Source organism: Poromitra crassiceps (assembly GCF_964638095.1).
Source record: "Poromitra crassiceps genome assembly, chromosome: 16".
In the NCBI taxonomy this organism is placed as follows: domain Eukaryota; kingdom Metazoa; phylum Chordata; class Actinopteri; order Beryciformes; family Melamphaidae; genus Poromitra; species Poromitra crassiceps.
Window position 1 is genome coordinate 37261118 of NC_139645.1, and position 16452 is coordinate 37277569.

General features: G+C 44.2%; 1 protein-coding gene across 1 annotated transcript in view; it reads right to left on the reverse strand.

The window, feature by feature from the left end:
• myo5aa (myosin VAa) overlaps positions 1 to 16452 on the reverse strand; it is a gene marked incomplete at its 3' end in the record, with an annotated part of 144366 nt that overhangs the window by 109180 nt on the left and 18734 nt on the right. Inside the window, exons 2-4 of the mRNA XM_083653084.1 lie at positions 9026 to 9136; positions 5305 to 5476; positions 2372 to 2516 (exon numbers count right to left, since the gene is read on the reverse strand). Coding sequence (XP_083509210.1) covers positions 2372 to 2516; positions 5305 to 5476; positions 9026 to 9136 — 428 coding nt within the window. The remainder of the gene's footprint in view (positions 1 to 2371; positions 2517 to 5304; positions 5477 to 9025; positions 9137 to 16452) is intronic.

The following is a 16452-nucleotide window of genomic DNA, read 5'->3' on the forward strand; positions in this document are numbered from 1 at the left end:
TTCAATGTAAAATAGCACTACCTCACAAAATTATAGAAAAATAACAATCAATCTCGTTTATTAATGACCCCAAAACACCATGACATGATGACAATATATTACAACTTCTCTCGCCATAGACTGGGCAAGATACACCGGAAATATTACTTTGACCCATCTAAAATCATGTGAGCAAGACTCTACCAAGATAGGGCCCATTGACTCTTAAGAAGACCCACAAGGTGGTTCTGAGAGAAAGATGTGCACGCACGCACGCGCGCGCACGCACGCACACACACACACACACACACACACACACACACACACACACACACACACACACACACAGAGACCACCAGGAAGCTATTTGTGGCTCAGCTTTGACCTACAAACCTCGAGACGGGAGGGAGGGGAGAGCAACAGGAAGACTAGAATTAAAGCTAGGAAGGTAACTCTCTCTCCATCACACAGGCACACACACACACACACACAAACACTAGTGATGCACGGGCCACAGTTATAACCGCGCTGACCGCGGATATCCCGCCCCGTGGGCAGGCCAGATCATAAAAATAAACATTCTGATTAATAGCGGATGGGTTGCGGGCTGTTGAAACGATGTATCATTAATGAGGGAAAATAATATTAATTACGTTCTCTAGTCTATGAATGTATTTTAAGCTACATTTTTCGTCAGGCACATTCTTAGTCGCCTATTGTAAATCGCCCAAAGGACCCACGGCCGTAAACCAAACAATAGCCATGTGGACGGCTCCACTTTTAGTCATATATGGTCAATGATGTCACCCTCAAAAAGGAGTTTCCACTGAAGACATGTTTGAAGAGAAGTATGAAGAGTTTGTATTTTCCCATACAATGAGGCAATCAAGTAAACTAAACTTAAAGCTATAGCGTAGGGCTGCTCGATTAATCGAATTTTAATCTAGATTACGATTTGGGCTGTCCACGATTATGAAAACAAGATAATTGACATCAAACGATTTTGCGGCTCTTGTCTCTCTCGTTCTGTCTTGTATTGTAAATCAAGTGCACCCCTTCCTTTGCTCGGCCCCTCCCCCAAAGCCCAAAGCACACCAGCTCGAGTTGTGACTGTCGTGTGAAGAGCCACATTTCACAGAAAGAGAGCCGCTGGTCGAGAAGAGAGGTGAAACAACGTATGTGGGGTGGAAACACTATGGTTTCACCAAGTTTAAAGGTCCTTACACTGCGCATATCTTGCACTGTTTGTTCCAAGTCTGTGCCTGTGATTGACAGGTGGGTCAAAACTCGCATCGCAATTCCGTGCTGTATATACGGTATATACAGCACGGAATTGCGATGCGAGTTTTGACCCACCTGTCAAGATATGCGCGGTCGTGGCAGCACCCCGCAACACAACCTCTCCCTCTGTTTAATCACTTGAAATCCACTCACAAAGGGGTCTATGACCAAGAAATAATGCTAAATGAACAAAAAGACAAAGCGCCATCTAGTTACTCCTGCCACAACACAGTCATCGATTCAGGACACTCTTTACAATGCGACCGCATTGATATGATGCATGAATATGCATTCAACAGCTAACGATCTCACAGATAAACATTAACAATAGCCTATTATGAACCTAAACGTAAGTCGCTTTGGATAAAACTATCTGCCAAATGAGTAATTTAATGTAGCCTAATGTAAACGAACGTTACTCAATAGCGTTCTCATTTGGTTAGATTTGAGGTTTAAGGACTACTAGATGTTTACCAACATATTGAATGTAGATTAATAGTTGCAGTTGGTTGTGGCAGTTCACTGCAACATAGTAGGCCTACATATACTGTATATTTATTTTAGTTTTTATTTTATTTCTAAATCTTTGCACTTTTATTATTTATTTTCACTTATTTATTTTCAATTATATCTAAAATCCAAAGACATCCAATGTTAAATAAAAAGGCAGTGTCAATGTTCAATAAATGCATGATGTTCTCAATGTCAATGATGTCAATAATCGTGTTAAATAATCGTGATCTCAATATCAATCAAAATAATCGTGATTATGATTTTTGCCATAATCGAGCAGCCCTACTATAGCGTTAGCCGAGTAAGCTACATGAGGGCAAGTGGTGGACTGGACATAATACAGCATGGAAGTTTATTTGGAGTCTTGGACTGCAGCGATCGCACCAACGGCAGCAGAAACCGTAATTTCGCTCCTTTTATAGCGTTTTATATCGTTGGGTGCATTGCGGGCGCGGATCTATAAATAGTATGAAATAATTTGCGTGGATTTATGGCAGGCGGACGGTTCATGCATACACGCGGATTAGGATGGCATAAAAGCTAATCCGCGCATCTCTAACGCACACACACACACACACACACACACACGCACACACACCTGGCCATCTGTTTATAAGCCTCCTCTGCCACGGCAAAGATGTGTGGATCCATGTCTCCCATGTTCTGGCCGCTGTAGGCGTTGATGATGTCTGCACCATAGATGGGCAGCATCTCGTAGGGGTTGATGGCCACCAACACGATACCTGCAGCACACACAGAGGGACGGCATGAGCCTGCAGGAGGGCTGGGCAGCACTGGCAACATGTCATGACACTTCTTAGCCTGCAGGAGGGCTGGGCAGCACTGGCAACATGTCATGACACTTCTTTGCCTCAGCATTGCAACAATATACATTATGGATGCAGTATTTTCTTTTTCAAGTATTGAAAACAATCATGTACAGGGGAGAAAATAAGGTCCTGAAGCTCAGAATCTGCTCAGTTTAAATTAAACTGAGTTTGAATTACACTGAGTTTGAATTAAACTGAGCAGACTAAAAAGTTTTTCTCATGAGTAAAACTTGAATTGGGATTTTGCATGACTCCAGAACTGAGTTTGGCCTACCTCAGTACATGTAGATGAGTTTGGCCTACCGCAGTACGTGTAGGTGAGTTTGGCCTACCGCAGTACGTGTAGGTGAGTTTGGTCTACCGCAGTACGTGTAGGTGAGTTTGGCCTACCTTAGTACGTGTAGGTGAGTTTGGCCTACCTCAGTACATGTAGATGAGTTTGGCCTACCTCAGTACATGTAGATGAGTTTGGCCTACCTCAGTACATGTAGGTGAGTTTGGCCTACCACAGTACATGTAGATGAGTTTGGGTGAGTTTGGCCTACCACAGTACATGTAGATGAGTTTGGCCTACCTCAGTACATGTAGGTGAGTTTGGCCTACCTCAGTACGTGTAGATGAGTTTGGCCTACCACAGTACGTGTACGTGAGTTTGGCCTACCTCAGTACGTGTAGATGAGTTTGGCCTACCTCAGTACATGTAGATGAGTTTGGCCTACCACAGTACATGTAGATGAGTTTGGCCTACCACAGTACGTGTAGGTGAGTTTGGCCTACCTCAGTACGTGTAGATGAGTTTGGCCTACCTCAGTACGTGTAGGTGAGTTTGGCCTACCTCAGTACATGTAGGTGAGTTTGGCCTACCGCAGTACGTGTAGGTGAGTTTGGCCTACCTCAGTACATGTAGGTGAGTTTGGCCTACCTCAGTACATGTAGATGAGTTTGGCCTACCTCAGTACGTGTAGGTGAGTTTGGCCTACCGCAGTACGTGTAGGTGAGTTTGGTCTACCTCAGTACATGTAGGTGAGTTTGGCCTACCGCAGTACGTGTAGGTGAGTTTGGCCTACCACAGTACATGTAGATGAGTTTGGCCTACCGCAGTACGTGTAGGTGAGTTTGGCCTACCGCAGTACGTGTAGGTGAGTTTGGCCTACCACAGTACATCAGAGTCCTGCGCGGGTCTGATTTTCAAGACCCGGTTCCGCCCGGCCCCGCGACGTGCAGTACCGACCCCGCTCCGCGAACCCGCACATATGATCAATCAGTACCGCAACCCACCCCGCCCCGCAGACATGAGACCCGCCCCCCGACCCGGAACCGCATATATATAATAACCGTTAATCTGCAGTGCAAACATTTTGTAGTGAACCAAACGAAACTGCCACCGTTTCACACGAGAGGCGAACAGCAGTCTTTCTGGCCGAGACTCGTCAGCTGATGTACGTTAATTAGCTTTTAGCAGCTGCTAGCTCACTAACCAGCTGGATAGCTCTGCTATCAGACACACAGACAGTTACAGCAAGCAAAGTGACTTACCAGCTATTTCCAATATGTCCGGTATAATCCATACTGCCTTTATGATTGCTGTTGGAGGAACGTAAATCCACGTTGGGATGAGACCTCTCCACTTTCACGCTATCCATCCATGACCTGTTGTTGCCTGTTGCTATGAAAACAGCCAGTGTGTATGTTTGACTGGAAGCTAACGTTAGCCTACTATATTATCTGTCCGACTCGTATTGTCTCCAATCAATCACCTTGACCGCAGCTGAGTTTTGAATGTTTTGTGCAGTCCATATAGCATCACACATTGCACAGTATGCGCATACTTGAAACGATGCCGGTTATGTAAACAAATTAGCGAAAACGTGCGTCAGAAACTTTTCTCCTGTTCGAGTCAGACCAGCTGCCAGACACCCCCCCCCTGCCAGACACACCCCCCCCCTGCCAGACACACCCCCTGCCTCCATCTGAGTGCAACAGAAAAACATACAAGGCTCATACGTTGTCGTTGTTCCACCCGCCGCCCGTCCGCATTTATTAATTTTTACCCGCCGCCCGACCCACCAATTTACAGAAGTGTATTTTTTACCCGCCCCCCGCGTTTTTTTGCGGGTACCCGGCGGGGCCCCGCGGAACCCCGACCCGGTGCAGGACTCTGCAGTACATGTAGATGAGTTTGGCCTACCTCAGTACATGTAGGTGAGTTTGGCCTACCACAGTACATGTAGATGAGTTTGGGTGAGTTTGGCCTACCACAGTACATGTAGATGAGTTTGGCCTACCTCAGTACATGTAGGTGAGTTTGGCCTACCTCAGTACGTGTAGATGAGTTTGGCCTACCGCAGTACGTGTAGGTGAGTTTGGCCTACCACAGTACATGTAGGTGAGTTTGGCCTACCTCAGTACATGTAGGTGAGTTTGGCCTACCGCAGTACGTGTAGGTGAGTTTGGCCTACCACAGTACATGTAGATGAGTTTGGGTGAGTTTGGCCTACCACAGTACATGTAGATGAGTTTGGCCTACCGCAGTACGTGTAGGTGAGTTTGGCCTACCGCAGTACGTGTAGGTGAGTTTGGCCTACCGCAGTACATGTAGATGAGTTTGGCCTACCGCAGTACGTGTAGGTGAGTTTGGCCTACCGCAGTACGTGTAGGTGAGTTTGGCCTACCGCAGTACGTGTAGGTGAGTTTGGCCTACCGCAGTACGTGTAGATGAGTTTCGAGTCGAAGAAGCGAACTTTGAGGTTGTGCAGTATGGCCGGCTCGTGCAGGTAGCTGAGCGCTGTGAGGTCATTCTCGCCCACCAGGATGTCGGGGTTTCGCAGGTAAGGCAGGTTCTTCGTCTTGGGGTCCAGCTTGTGTTCGATGTTCTGAGGATGACCGAGACGACAGAGAGACATAGTAGGGATGTAAATGTTAGAGCCAACTACAAGGCAGCTGGGCGTTGGGTTTGCCACAAAATGTTATTCTGTAGAGGTGACGGCCCTCTTATTATCTTATTATTATTATTATTATTATTATTATTATTATTATTATTATCATCTTATTATCTGTCTTTTGGTATTTGTCATTTTGGAGAGACTTCGTTTATCCAAAGCACTAGGACCATGAATTCACACATTCAAACAACAGGTGGAGAACCAGCAGGAATTGGACCACTAATTCTGGCAGTGTTAGCACTGTGGGATGGTGAGATACATACAGGGGTTTATTGATTAGAACTTAACATTTTACGCATTTATTACGCTTTTTAGCCAAAATTGGCTCTTGCGAGGACTTAACATACGGTATTACCTTTTGGCCCGTCTCCTTAACAAACAAACAAAGCAAAAAAACACACCTTCCAACTAGAGACTATAATTAAGACTGTTATGATGCAAGAACCCACATAGAAATCAACAGCCCCCGGGCTGGAATTAAACGCCACTGCTGCATAAAACAAGGGACATGTAAACGTTATTAGTCAGTGCTGACCTCTCCACCTAAGGTCTTTTAGACTTGTGAAACCCTCTTTCAGTTAAATTGCCTGAACTGTAACTGCTACAGTACATTGGCCAAGCCTGCCCTGGATCCAACCCTACAGTATGAATCACAGTTTTGTTTTCACTCATACCCACTTGTTAACCACATGACTACGTCAATGTCTTAGTTCATGGGACTGGAAGTGGTTTTGTCCGAGGGGGGAAAGCACTGCTGTGCACGGGGTATCTTCCGGTTTTTGGGGCGAAATTTGACTGTACGCTAGCAAACACAGATGGTGTCAGATGGACTGTCAAGAGATTTAAGAAAGACTGACAACTTTAAAAAAAAAAAAAAAAAACTTTATATTGTGTTGCCCCTTAAACATTGTTATGCAAGATGTGATTATTCTGATTAACCAATGGCAGAAGTCCCCACACACATTGATCAGACGGTATTTCTATAGAGACATGTTCTAAGAAACATCATGATTCAGGCTACTGACACCACAAGTGTCAAGCAGCGGCCATTTGAACCTGCATTGTTTTCCATTGTTACTCTTTCCCTGTGTTGATTCAGCTGCAACGTCTTCATGCACATTCCTCATCCTCACATTGTCACAATCAGAATCAGAATCAGAAAGACTTTAATGATCCCCGGGGGGAAATTGGGACAAGTTCCAGTTGCTCGCACTCAGGCATGAAATATCCACATAACACAACATAGCATAACACAGTATCCCACAGTATCTCCCTACACGGTGCTCTCCTATATTTTATTTCATTTTTATTTCCTTTTGTTTTGTGGTAAATAAAAACTTGATGTCATTCATCACATGTTCTGATGGGTATTGGGTGGGTGATATGAGTGGGCAGGTGGGATGAGGGCTCATGCATCCTGGCTAATGTCTGTCAAAATGTCTTGTACCTGTGCTGAACTAATGGTGTCAATAAAAAATTGATCACAAAAAAAGAAAAAAAAAAAAAAAAGTGCTTACTGGAATTAAATTAAATCAACTTGCACATTACGTGTGACATAACTAAGGCACAGCTAACCTATCAGCTGACTCAGCTGACTGAGTGTCTCCGAGGTGCTCTTCTTAGTGAGGCGTTCAATGGCCACAGGCAGGAATGATGTTAAAGAGTCCAATGGCCACAGGCAGGAATGATTTCCTGTGCCTCTCTGTGGTGCATCTGGGTGGGATCAGCCTCTCACTGAACGTGCTCCTGTGTTTGACCAGCACGCCGTGGAGTGGGTGAGAGTCATTGCTCATGATGGAGCGTAGCCTGGTCAGCGTTCTCTTCTCCGACACCGCTGTCAGAGAGCTCAGCTCCAGCCCCACAATATCCCTTGCCTTACGGATCAGTTTGTTGAGTCTGTTGGCGTCCGCTGCCTTCAGCCTGCTGCCCCAGCACACGATAGCATACAGGAAGGCACTGGCCACCACCGACTCATAGAACATCCTCAGCATGGTCCGGCAGACGTTGAAGGACCTCAGCCGTCTCAGGAAGTACAGACCTTCTTGTAGAGTGCTTGTCACATGGCTTCTACACGTCATCTTTCTTGACTTTGTAATGCACCATTAATGACATGCATGAGAAGCAATATGGTAAAAGCCCTTTCTCATAGGATACATGCATTAAATCAGTGCTAGTAAATGAGAAGTATGAAGGTTACTAGGGGCTAGGAGAGGGAACGGTGTGCCGCTAGCTGTTGTAATCTAAACTGAAGAATTACATTTGGTGGCATTTCCAGCTCCTCGGGGCATTTGTGGAGAGTGCCAACAGTAAAACCAACAGCCAATAATGAGATGCAGAGTGTGTAGTCTGCTTCAGCCCGTGGCCACACTGATCCGTCAGAAAATGGACAGAACGGATAGATTTATGTCCGTTGCATGTACAAGTAACATACTTGTACAGCAGGTGGCGGTAAGCACCTTAAGGGTGTCAGCGACCCTCCTATAAACCGAGAGAAGAAGAAAGCTGGTGTCAGCTAGCTGTTAGCTCTGTGCGCTACGTTACTTATGTGGCAATAGACCCTTTTACTGTTTGTAAATAGTGATGACGTATTTGGTGGGCGGAGCCGAACTCGTTGAAGAAAGTTCCAACTAGCGGTTCAGCTGTCATAGAAATATGGAAGATCCCGACGCCTCCTCCACGTATTTTAAAGCTTAACCAGCAACAGACAGGTTACCTGACACAAATAAGCTAACTCTTTCAATGGGGTGAGGTTTCTTGACCCGTACTCACTGTCAGGATGGGTCTAGGATCCAAACATCGCCAAAGTTGCAGTGCCGGACATCGTCATATTCCTAGTGGGAATGTCCAGCGTCTATACGCATACGGCACAAGACGTCTTTTTCCTGTATTCCGGGGATCTCTCTCGTTTTGGCTTGAGTTCCGCGGAGGTTTGCGTGCGCAACTAACCCTGTGACGTCCACCATAAAAGAGTCTAAAAAATGCCACTGAATGACCAGATTGATGTATTAGTGGTCGGCCAGTTTGATCCATGCTGTTTCCATGAAGCCCGCCAGCTTTGATATCTGTTGGATAGTTGTTGATATTTATAACGTTAAAATAACATTACGTTATATTGATGTGGACAACCCACTCAGCCATTTCCACTCTGAAAACGCCTCCTTGACTCTGATTGGCTAAACGGACGGTGACTACCCGACCATCCGTCCACTCGATATGTCCATTCAGAAAAAGTTCAGCCCTCTTGAACTTTCTGTCTATCAAAACGAATGCAAATCTGCTGGACACGTACACTTCATCAGTGCTCCACGGACAGATGCACAGCTGTGTTCAAAATGAACGAAAGTGAACAGAGAAATGAACGCAGACGGACAGACACCACGGATCAGTGTGGCCCCGCCCCCTTAGAGTGTAAGAGAGAGAGAGAATGCACCAGAAAGAGCTAGAAGGGAAATACAGAGTCTGCATGCTTTTCCTCCTTACCGCTCCATCTTCCAGTGTGAGCTGCAACGAGCTGTCGCCATTTTTGTAGTCCTTCGTCAGCTCAGCGGACTTCCACACCTCCTCCACATCGGGGATCCACACCCGAGCACGCTGAGAGACAGGGAGACAGATGGATAAAGAGGTCAATTAGGAAAGCAGGATTGTCAGTAGGCACGTTTACATGAAGCGTAGTCATCAGATTGTAATAGGTTTAAAAGCCCAAACAGATTCTGCTGGTTTTATTCTTCTGGTTTTATTATTTGCAACTATTGCTTTTATACTTAGTTCTTATACCTGGTTTTATTAATATCTATTTCTTTTATAGCTGGTTTCAGTATTTGAAACGGTCTTTTTTTTTTTTTTACCTTTTTACCTTTTACCATTTCCTTTAGCACTCCTGTTGCTAGATGTGAATTTAAGCACTTTTTGCATGAGTATGTACTGTGTATGTATGTATGTATGTACAGTATGTACTGTGTGTGTATATATGTATGTATGTACTGTGTATGTATGTATGTACTGTGTATATATGTTTACTGAGATGATGTGCTGTGTATAATGCGGTGGCTTGGAGCGCAAGACAAGTTTCCTATGGGACAATAAAGTATAATCTTATCTTCATCATCATCAGGAAATAAATGGGAGCTGGGGCTCTGTGTCACACATAAGGCTATAGTTCAGTGATGATGTCACTGATGTCATCATCAGTGACTGATGTCATCATCAGTGACTGATGTCATCAGTGATGTCATACATAGGCATTGTGACATCATCAGTGATGTCATAAATTCACTCTCTCACACACAGAGCTATGGTTCAGTGATGATGTCACTGATTACATCACTGATGATGTATCAGCGATGCCGTGATGTCATAACTAGTTTAATGCTCCATATAAACATCTCAATCAGGTGACACGGGATTTCTGTTCACACCAGGCGGGCACATTTCCTTGACTGCTGGTGGCTGAAGACTGCGCACATCATTTTCCCACCTTCTGATCCGAAAGTTGAGATGGAGCCTCCGACATATCACCAGTCTGAGTTTGTTCCAATGAAGGAGAGCAGGTATGAGGGACCACCCGTGGTGGTCCAGCACACCACCGTGACGATCGACCGCACCGAGCCGCTGCCCCGGGACCACATCATCTGGTCCCTCTTCTGCCTCCTGTGGGGAAACCCCCTCTACCTCGGCTGGGCGGCCTTCTGCTTCTCAATCAAGTCCAGGGACAAGAAGGTGGCAGGAGACCTGGAGGGTTCCAAAAAGTACGGCTGCGTCGCCCTCTGCCTCAACATCCTCGCCTTGACCCTGGTGATCATCTTCATCATCATTATCTGGATCCATATTCACGCCGTCATGCACTACATGATTGAATTCAGCCGTCAATTTTAGTGTTTTCTCAGTTTGTTTGTAGTCGTCGTTTTGATTTGATTTGATTTGTAGTTGTCTACATTGTTCACAGGCAACTTAAAAATAGGACCTACTATCTTTCAAGCCAACAGTATCGTGTTTTTTTCCTTCCCATTTCCCATTGGAGGTTCAAAAATCTTCATTGCCGTACATGAGACTGCCATGGTAGTCTATTATCCAGTTTTGATATATTCACCAGACTGTCTAATTGAATCCAGGTGTTCTGCAGGTGTCTTGGCAGCTTGTCATGCTGATTTCTGTTTAAAAGTTTGATTACATAATAAACGTCTTGTTTCTAAAAAACAACATCTCAATCAGATCAAATGGGCTGAATTTTAATTGGTTGCAGAGGGTAGTTTAAACCTTTTCATAAACCATTAGGGTTAGGGTAGTTTAAACCTTTTCATAAACCATTAGGGTTAGGGTAGTTTAAACCTTTTCATAAACCGTGGTGAAACTGATTATTCTGGCTGCGTTCTTTCTGCGCATGTCCATTAGGGGTGTCAAAATGAATCGTATAATCGATGCATCGCGATGCGGACGTGTCAATGGGACGTGTGAATCCAATCGAAGACAGATGAATCGTTGAATCGTTTATGTTTAAATTTCTGTTGACATTCAGATTTTAAAGCACTTTCTAAGTAAAAAAAGGGACTTGATATTTATCTGACTGCTTGTAGTAATTGATGAAAAAGTAGCCATGTGCAGTAATAATACAGAAAATTGAGGATTTGATACTTGGAGCTGCAATACTTTGAGCTGTATCGAGATGCATCGTGATGCATCGTAGAATCGAATCCAATCGAATCGTTGACAGATGAATCGTAATCGAATCCAATCGTGAGGCCAGTGAAGATTCACAGCCCTAATGTCCATGATGCCCTCCGTCTGGACGCAAAGGGGACCCCTGCCTGTCTGTGGCAGGACTCAGGAGACGAGCTGTGAGAATAGGACTCAGGAGAGGACTCAGGAGTAGGGATGCAACGGTATGAGTTTTTGACGGTATCAAAACCACTCAAATTTGCCGTCATACCTTCCCCACAGTATCATGCAGCCAGGGGGGGGGGGGCACATAAGCTGCACTCTGCAAGCGACCTGAGCACTTTGTTTTGGGGAAACAGCTGATACTGTGGGGAAGGTATGACGGCAAATTTGAGTGGTTTTGATACCGTGACGTTTTCAAACCGCGAGAGCTGTGAGAAGTGTCATTCGTTTGACTCAGTTGGCAGAGCGGTCAAGTTGTTGTAGCCTATTCATCACTTTTGCGCATGTCACAGAGCTGTTCATGTCACAGAGCTGTTCAATTACAACGTCGGCGGATGTAAACACCAGATCCCATGTAAACAGGTGACCCGGAATCTTCAAACGATTAATTTAAACCAGATTGAGGAAAAAGTGTGCATGTAAACACAGCTACTGTCAAAAGAAATGGGTTACCACCACAAAACAAATATTTCTTGATTATACTGGTTCAGTATATGCTGACAAGGCCGCAGGGTCAATAAGAAAGTCAACTAGATCATATCTCTCTATATCTTAAGATTATTCTTCACAATAATAGACTGATATGAATTGACGGTGATGGACATTTGCAGACTGTTACAACCCGGCTCAAGGAACTAACAAAAAGGAGGGAGTCATGCCAAGGTAACGAGTTACACACACACACACACACACACACACACACACACACACACACACACACACACACACACACACACACACACACACACACACACACACACACACACACACACACACACACACACACACACACACACACCCTGTGTTGCTGTCGTAGTGTAAAACGACCTAAAGGAAGAGAAGGTGGTGACATGAAAGTGAGTGAGAAAAGGAGAAAATACTATACACAACAGTATAATCCTAATGTTAATTTAAAATTAGATATTCCTCTAAATATGGCTAAAAAACATCCAAACGTCCAAATAACATCCACATTAGTCCCTTCCTTGCAGCACCCCCTGCTTAAAATGACGTCCAGGGGGCCTGCCTACGGCCCAGGTGGGCTCGTCAAAAAGGGCCTTTCTGTGTGGAGTTTGCATGTTCTCCCCGTACCCCCGCTAAAAACATGCAAAAAAAGCCTACTACTCAATGCAATTTCATGCAATAAAAATAACAAAAATACATCATTGGCTCTGTTTATGGGAAACCCAAAAGTGCTCATTGGCTCCCTTTGGATCTTAGAAGAGCAGAGAGTTCCCCAAACTTTTGAGTAGCCAGTCAGATTGAAAAAGTAGCCGGATCATGTTCGCGGCGTTTGTTCCAGTGGTCCTTTTCCCAATTAATAAACAAAACTCAAATATGTATCCATGAGTGTGACAATTGAAATAATACAAATAAACATTCTTATAAAGGCCCAATGCTCAATTTAATTATAAATAAAACAATATCCATATTGCAAAACACAAACAGGCAATGTATATTTTTAAGAACAAAGACAATACTAATAACTGTATGTTTCCCCCAGGATTTGGAGAGATTGTGGTGGGTAGACCTTGCTTGGATCCTCTTGGGGGGTTTGAGGGGCCATGCCCCCTGTAAGATTTTTTTTTACATTTTAAACTAAAATGCATGAATCTGGTTCACTTTGAGAACCAATTTAAGAGGCTAGATCAGGGGTGGGCAATTATTTTTCATGGGGGGCCAGATTGTTGCCGGGGGCCGAACAAATATTGTCATGCCGTAACCCAGGAACTTTGATGATAGAGAGGACCACAAAAGAATTTCCTCGCCACCAGAGGGCCAGATTCTGCTGAGCGTTGGGGGCCGAATGGAATAACTCATTTTAAATGAACAGTTGTGATGTCATTATTCAGTCTTAAACACCAATATTTGATCCTTTTCTCACTCACTCCTATGTCACCACTTGCTATCCCTGCAGGGCTTGAAATTAGCTTTTTTGACCACCTGCCAATATGGCTGCTAGAAGTTACCAGCCAATTAGAATTTCCACTAGCCAAAATGTTTTTCTTGAAAAAAAACCAGAATATGAGTGGGTTAATTTAAGCATAAGCATCAGTAAGTGGCCCGGGATTCTCAAAGCCTGTGTTGAGGGTCACACGAACAACAATGCACTCTTGAAGCTAAATAAATCCAAAACCAACAAGTTTATTTTTTTACTTCAATGTAGAACAGTCATTTCTTACACATGAGATTACTTTTAGCCTTTTAGTCATAAAGATTATTGAAAGATATTCCATATTCCAGACTGAAATGTTATAACAGAAGTGGAGTATTGGCCAGAATGACATGAACATTTGGACACTTATTCAGCGGGTATCTTGTATGTTGCATTCGGGTGCAGTGTAAAAAAAAAAAAAAAAAATTACAGTGTATACTATAAAGTAACCGGTAGGCCAGAGGCCAGAGGCCAGTAGGCGGAGAAATCACCGGCTACCGGGGCTTGGGGAACTCCCTGGAAGAGCCACCAATGAATGCCTTGTTCTTAGAGTGTACTTTAAGAGGTGCCGGTTTCTTACTTCCAGATAAAAACTCAGGTTCAGTGTTTGACTTGTGCCACGACCCCACCAGAGCAAACACTAAGAAGAAGACTATATGATTTCACACAGGTTTGGTCCACAGGAGTTCATCTCAACGATGGGCCAGTAACCTTGTATTGCATGGGAATACATTTGAAACACTTGGACCTCGGCGAGTAGAATACACTAAAGTTCTGTTTTCATGGGCAATCATTCTGAACATTAGGTCTGGCCTTCATGATCTCACAACTCACAACTCATAAAAGCACTTAAGACAGACACATTACTGTACCATGGTGATTCATGACGTTAAAGGAAACAGGCTGTGAATTGTTGCACAAATAGTAGCTCATATGTGATAAACTGAAGAATTCAATTGTGGCCAATGTGTGGTCATAACTCCTCATAACTATGTGTGCTGGTCACACATATGTGCCCCCACACCCATGTATTCATTCACACACTCGTGCACCTCTGCAGAGCTGTTTCAGCCCTTACACACACACACACACACACACACACACACACACACACACACACGCGCACCTCTGCAGAGCTGTTTCAGCTCTTACACACTCGTGGGCGGATGCAATCAGCTGATCGCAGACATGTGAAAAACAGTGATGAGAACTGCCAGTCACATGGCTGAGGAATCTAGCTCACAGAGGTACACACACACGCACAGACACACACACGCACGCACACACACACACAGACACGCACGCACGCACGCACGCACACACACACACACACACACACACACACACACACACACACACACACACACACACACACACACACACACACACACACACACACACACACACACACACACACGCACACTAGGGCTGGGTCGGTTTGAAAATTTTAAAACCGGTTCGATATTGCCGTCTAAACCGGATCGAACCGGTATACCGATTTTTTTTGTAATTAATTTTTTTTTTTTTTTTTTTTTTTTTCCAAGCAGGGCTCCCGAGTGTGGCCCATAACTGTCTGTAGTGCAACTTCAGTCCACCTGATAGCGATAATACACCTCTAAGCTGGTATTGTCAACCAGCAATGATACTGAATAAAAAGAAGCAGGACACCTGTGTAACAAACACACCCTGTATTTATTTCTCATAACTATTCAGCTCAACTTTTCTTCTAAACATCAAAATAATAAATGAAATAAGACTTCTGCCTATAGTGCAACTTGAGAAAAAGGCTAATAAAAACACAAGCAGTGCAATCAGAATGGATTGGCTTACAGCTGAGCTGCCTTATAAACTTCAAAACTCACAAATTCACACAATATAGGGCCTAGGCATGGGTCGGTTTGAACATTTTGAAACCGGTTCGATATTCCCCAAAAAAACGTATCAAAGCGGCTGCAGTTGGTGGCGATAATGCACCTCTAAGCTGGTATGCTGCCAACCAGCACGAACACTGAATACAAATAAGCAGAACCTTTTAACTGTAACAACACACTGTTTTTATTTCTCATAACTATTCAGCTTAACTTTTCTTCAAACATCAACATAATAAACAAAATAAGACTTTTGCCTACTAGTGCAACTTGAGAAGAGGCTAATACGAACAATAGTGCAATCAGAATGGACTGGCAAAAAAAAAAAAAAAAAGAAAGAAAAAAAAACAATTTCGGTTTGCACGTGATCAAACCGGTTTGGGCTCGTATACCGAACCGAACCGGTAAAACCGGAAATCGACCCATGCCTAGCGCACACACACACACGCACACACACACACACGCACACACACACACACACACACACACACACACACACACACACACACACACCTTACTCATCATGGTATAGGAGTTCACTGACTGGATGACTATGCAGTGGTTGAGAGAACAGTCAGTCTCAGAGGTACAAGGCATTCCTTATTGTTGTTGTTGTCTTATTGGGGCCCTCATAACCTGAGCGCCCCAATAACTCAAGTATCTCATGATTCCCATCGTCAGAGCAGAAACCTTCAAAACAGACATTTGTTTTGTTCTTCCACTGACTTCCTGTAGATTAGGAGTTACAGCAAATATCTGACACATGAATACTACACTTTTCTGGGGCTCTTTGGACCCCTTGAAAAATAGGATAGATTACACACAACCATACCGTGTGAAGAGCCAGATGACATGGGCTAGCCAAGCTGAGTAATCAGTGCCCCGATTGGTGGGATCTGAGTGAGTGAGTGTGTTCAGTGCACGCACGCACGCACGCACACACACACACACACACACACACACACACACACACACACACACACACACACACACACAAAATTGTATTTAGACTAACCCAGGAAAACATTTTTTCTAGTACCTATATGAAGAGTAAGCAGCTGAAGTAAATGACGATGATGACGGAGGGGCGAAAAACATTCCGGACCATATTCCAACAACGCTGCCTCAGATTCTGCACACACACAAAATTCACAGAAGTGTTGTTACCTGAACCGCTATCAGACCAAGAGAAAGATCACATTGTAGAGCAGGAGAAAAACTGATCAATT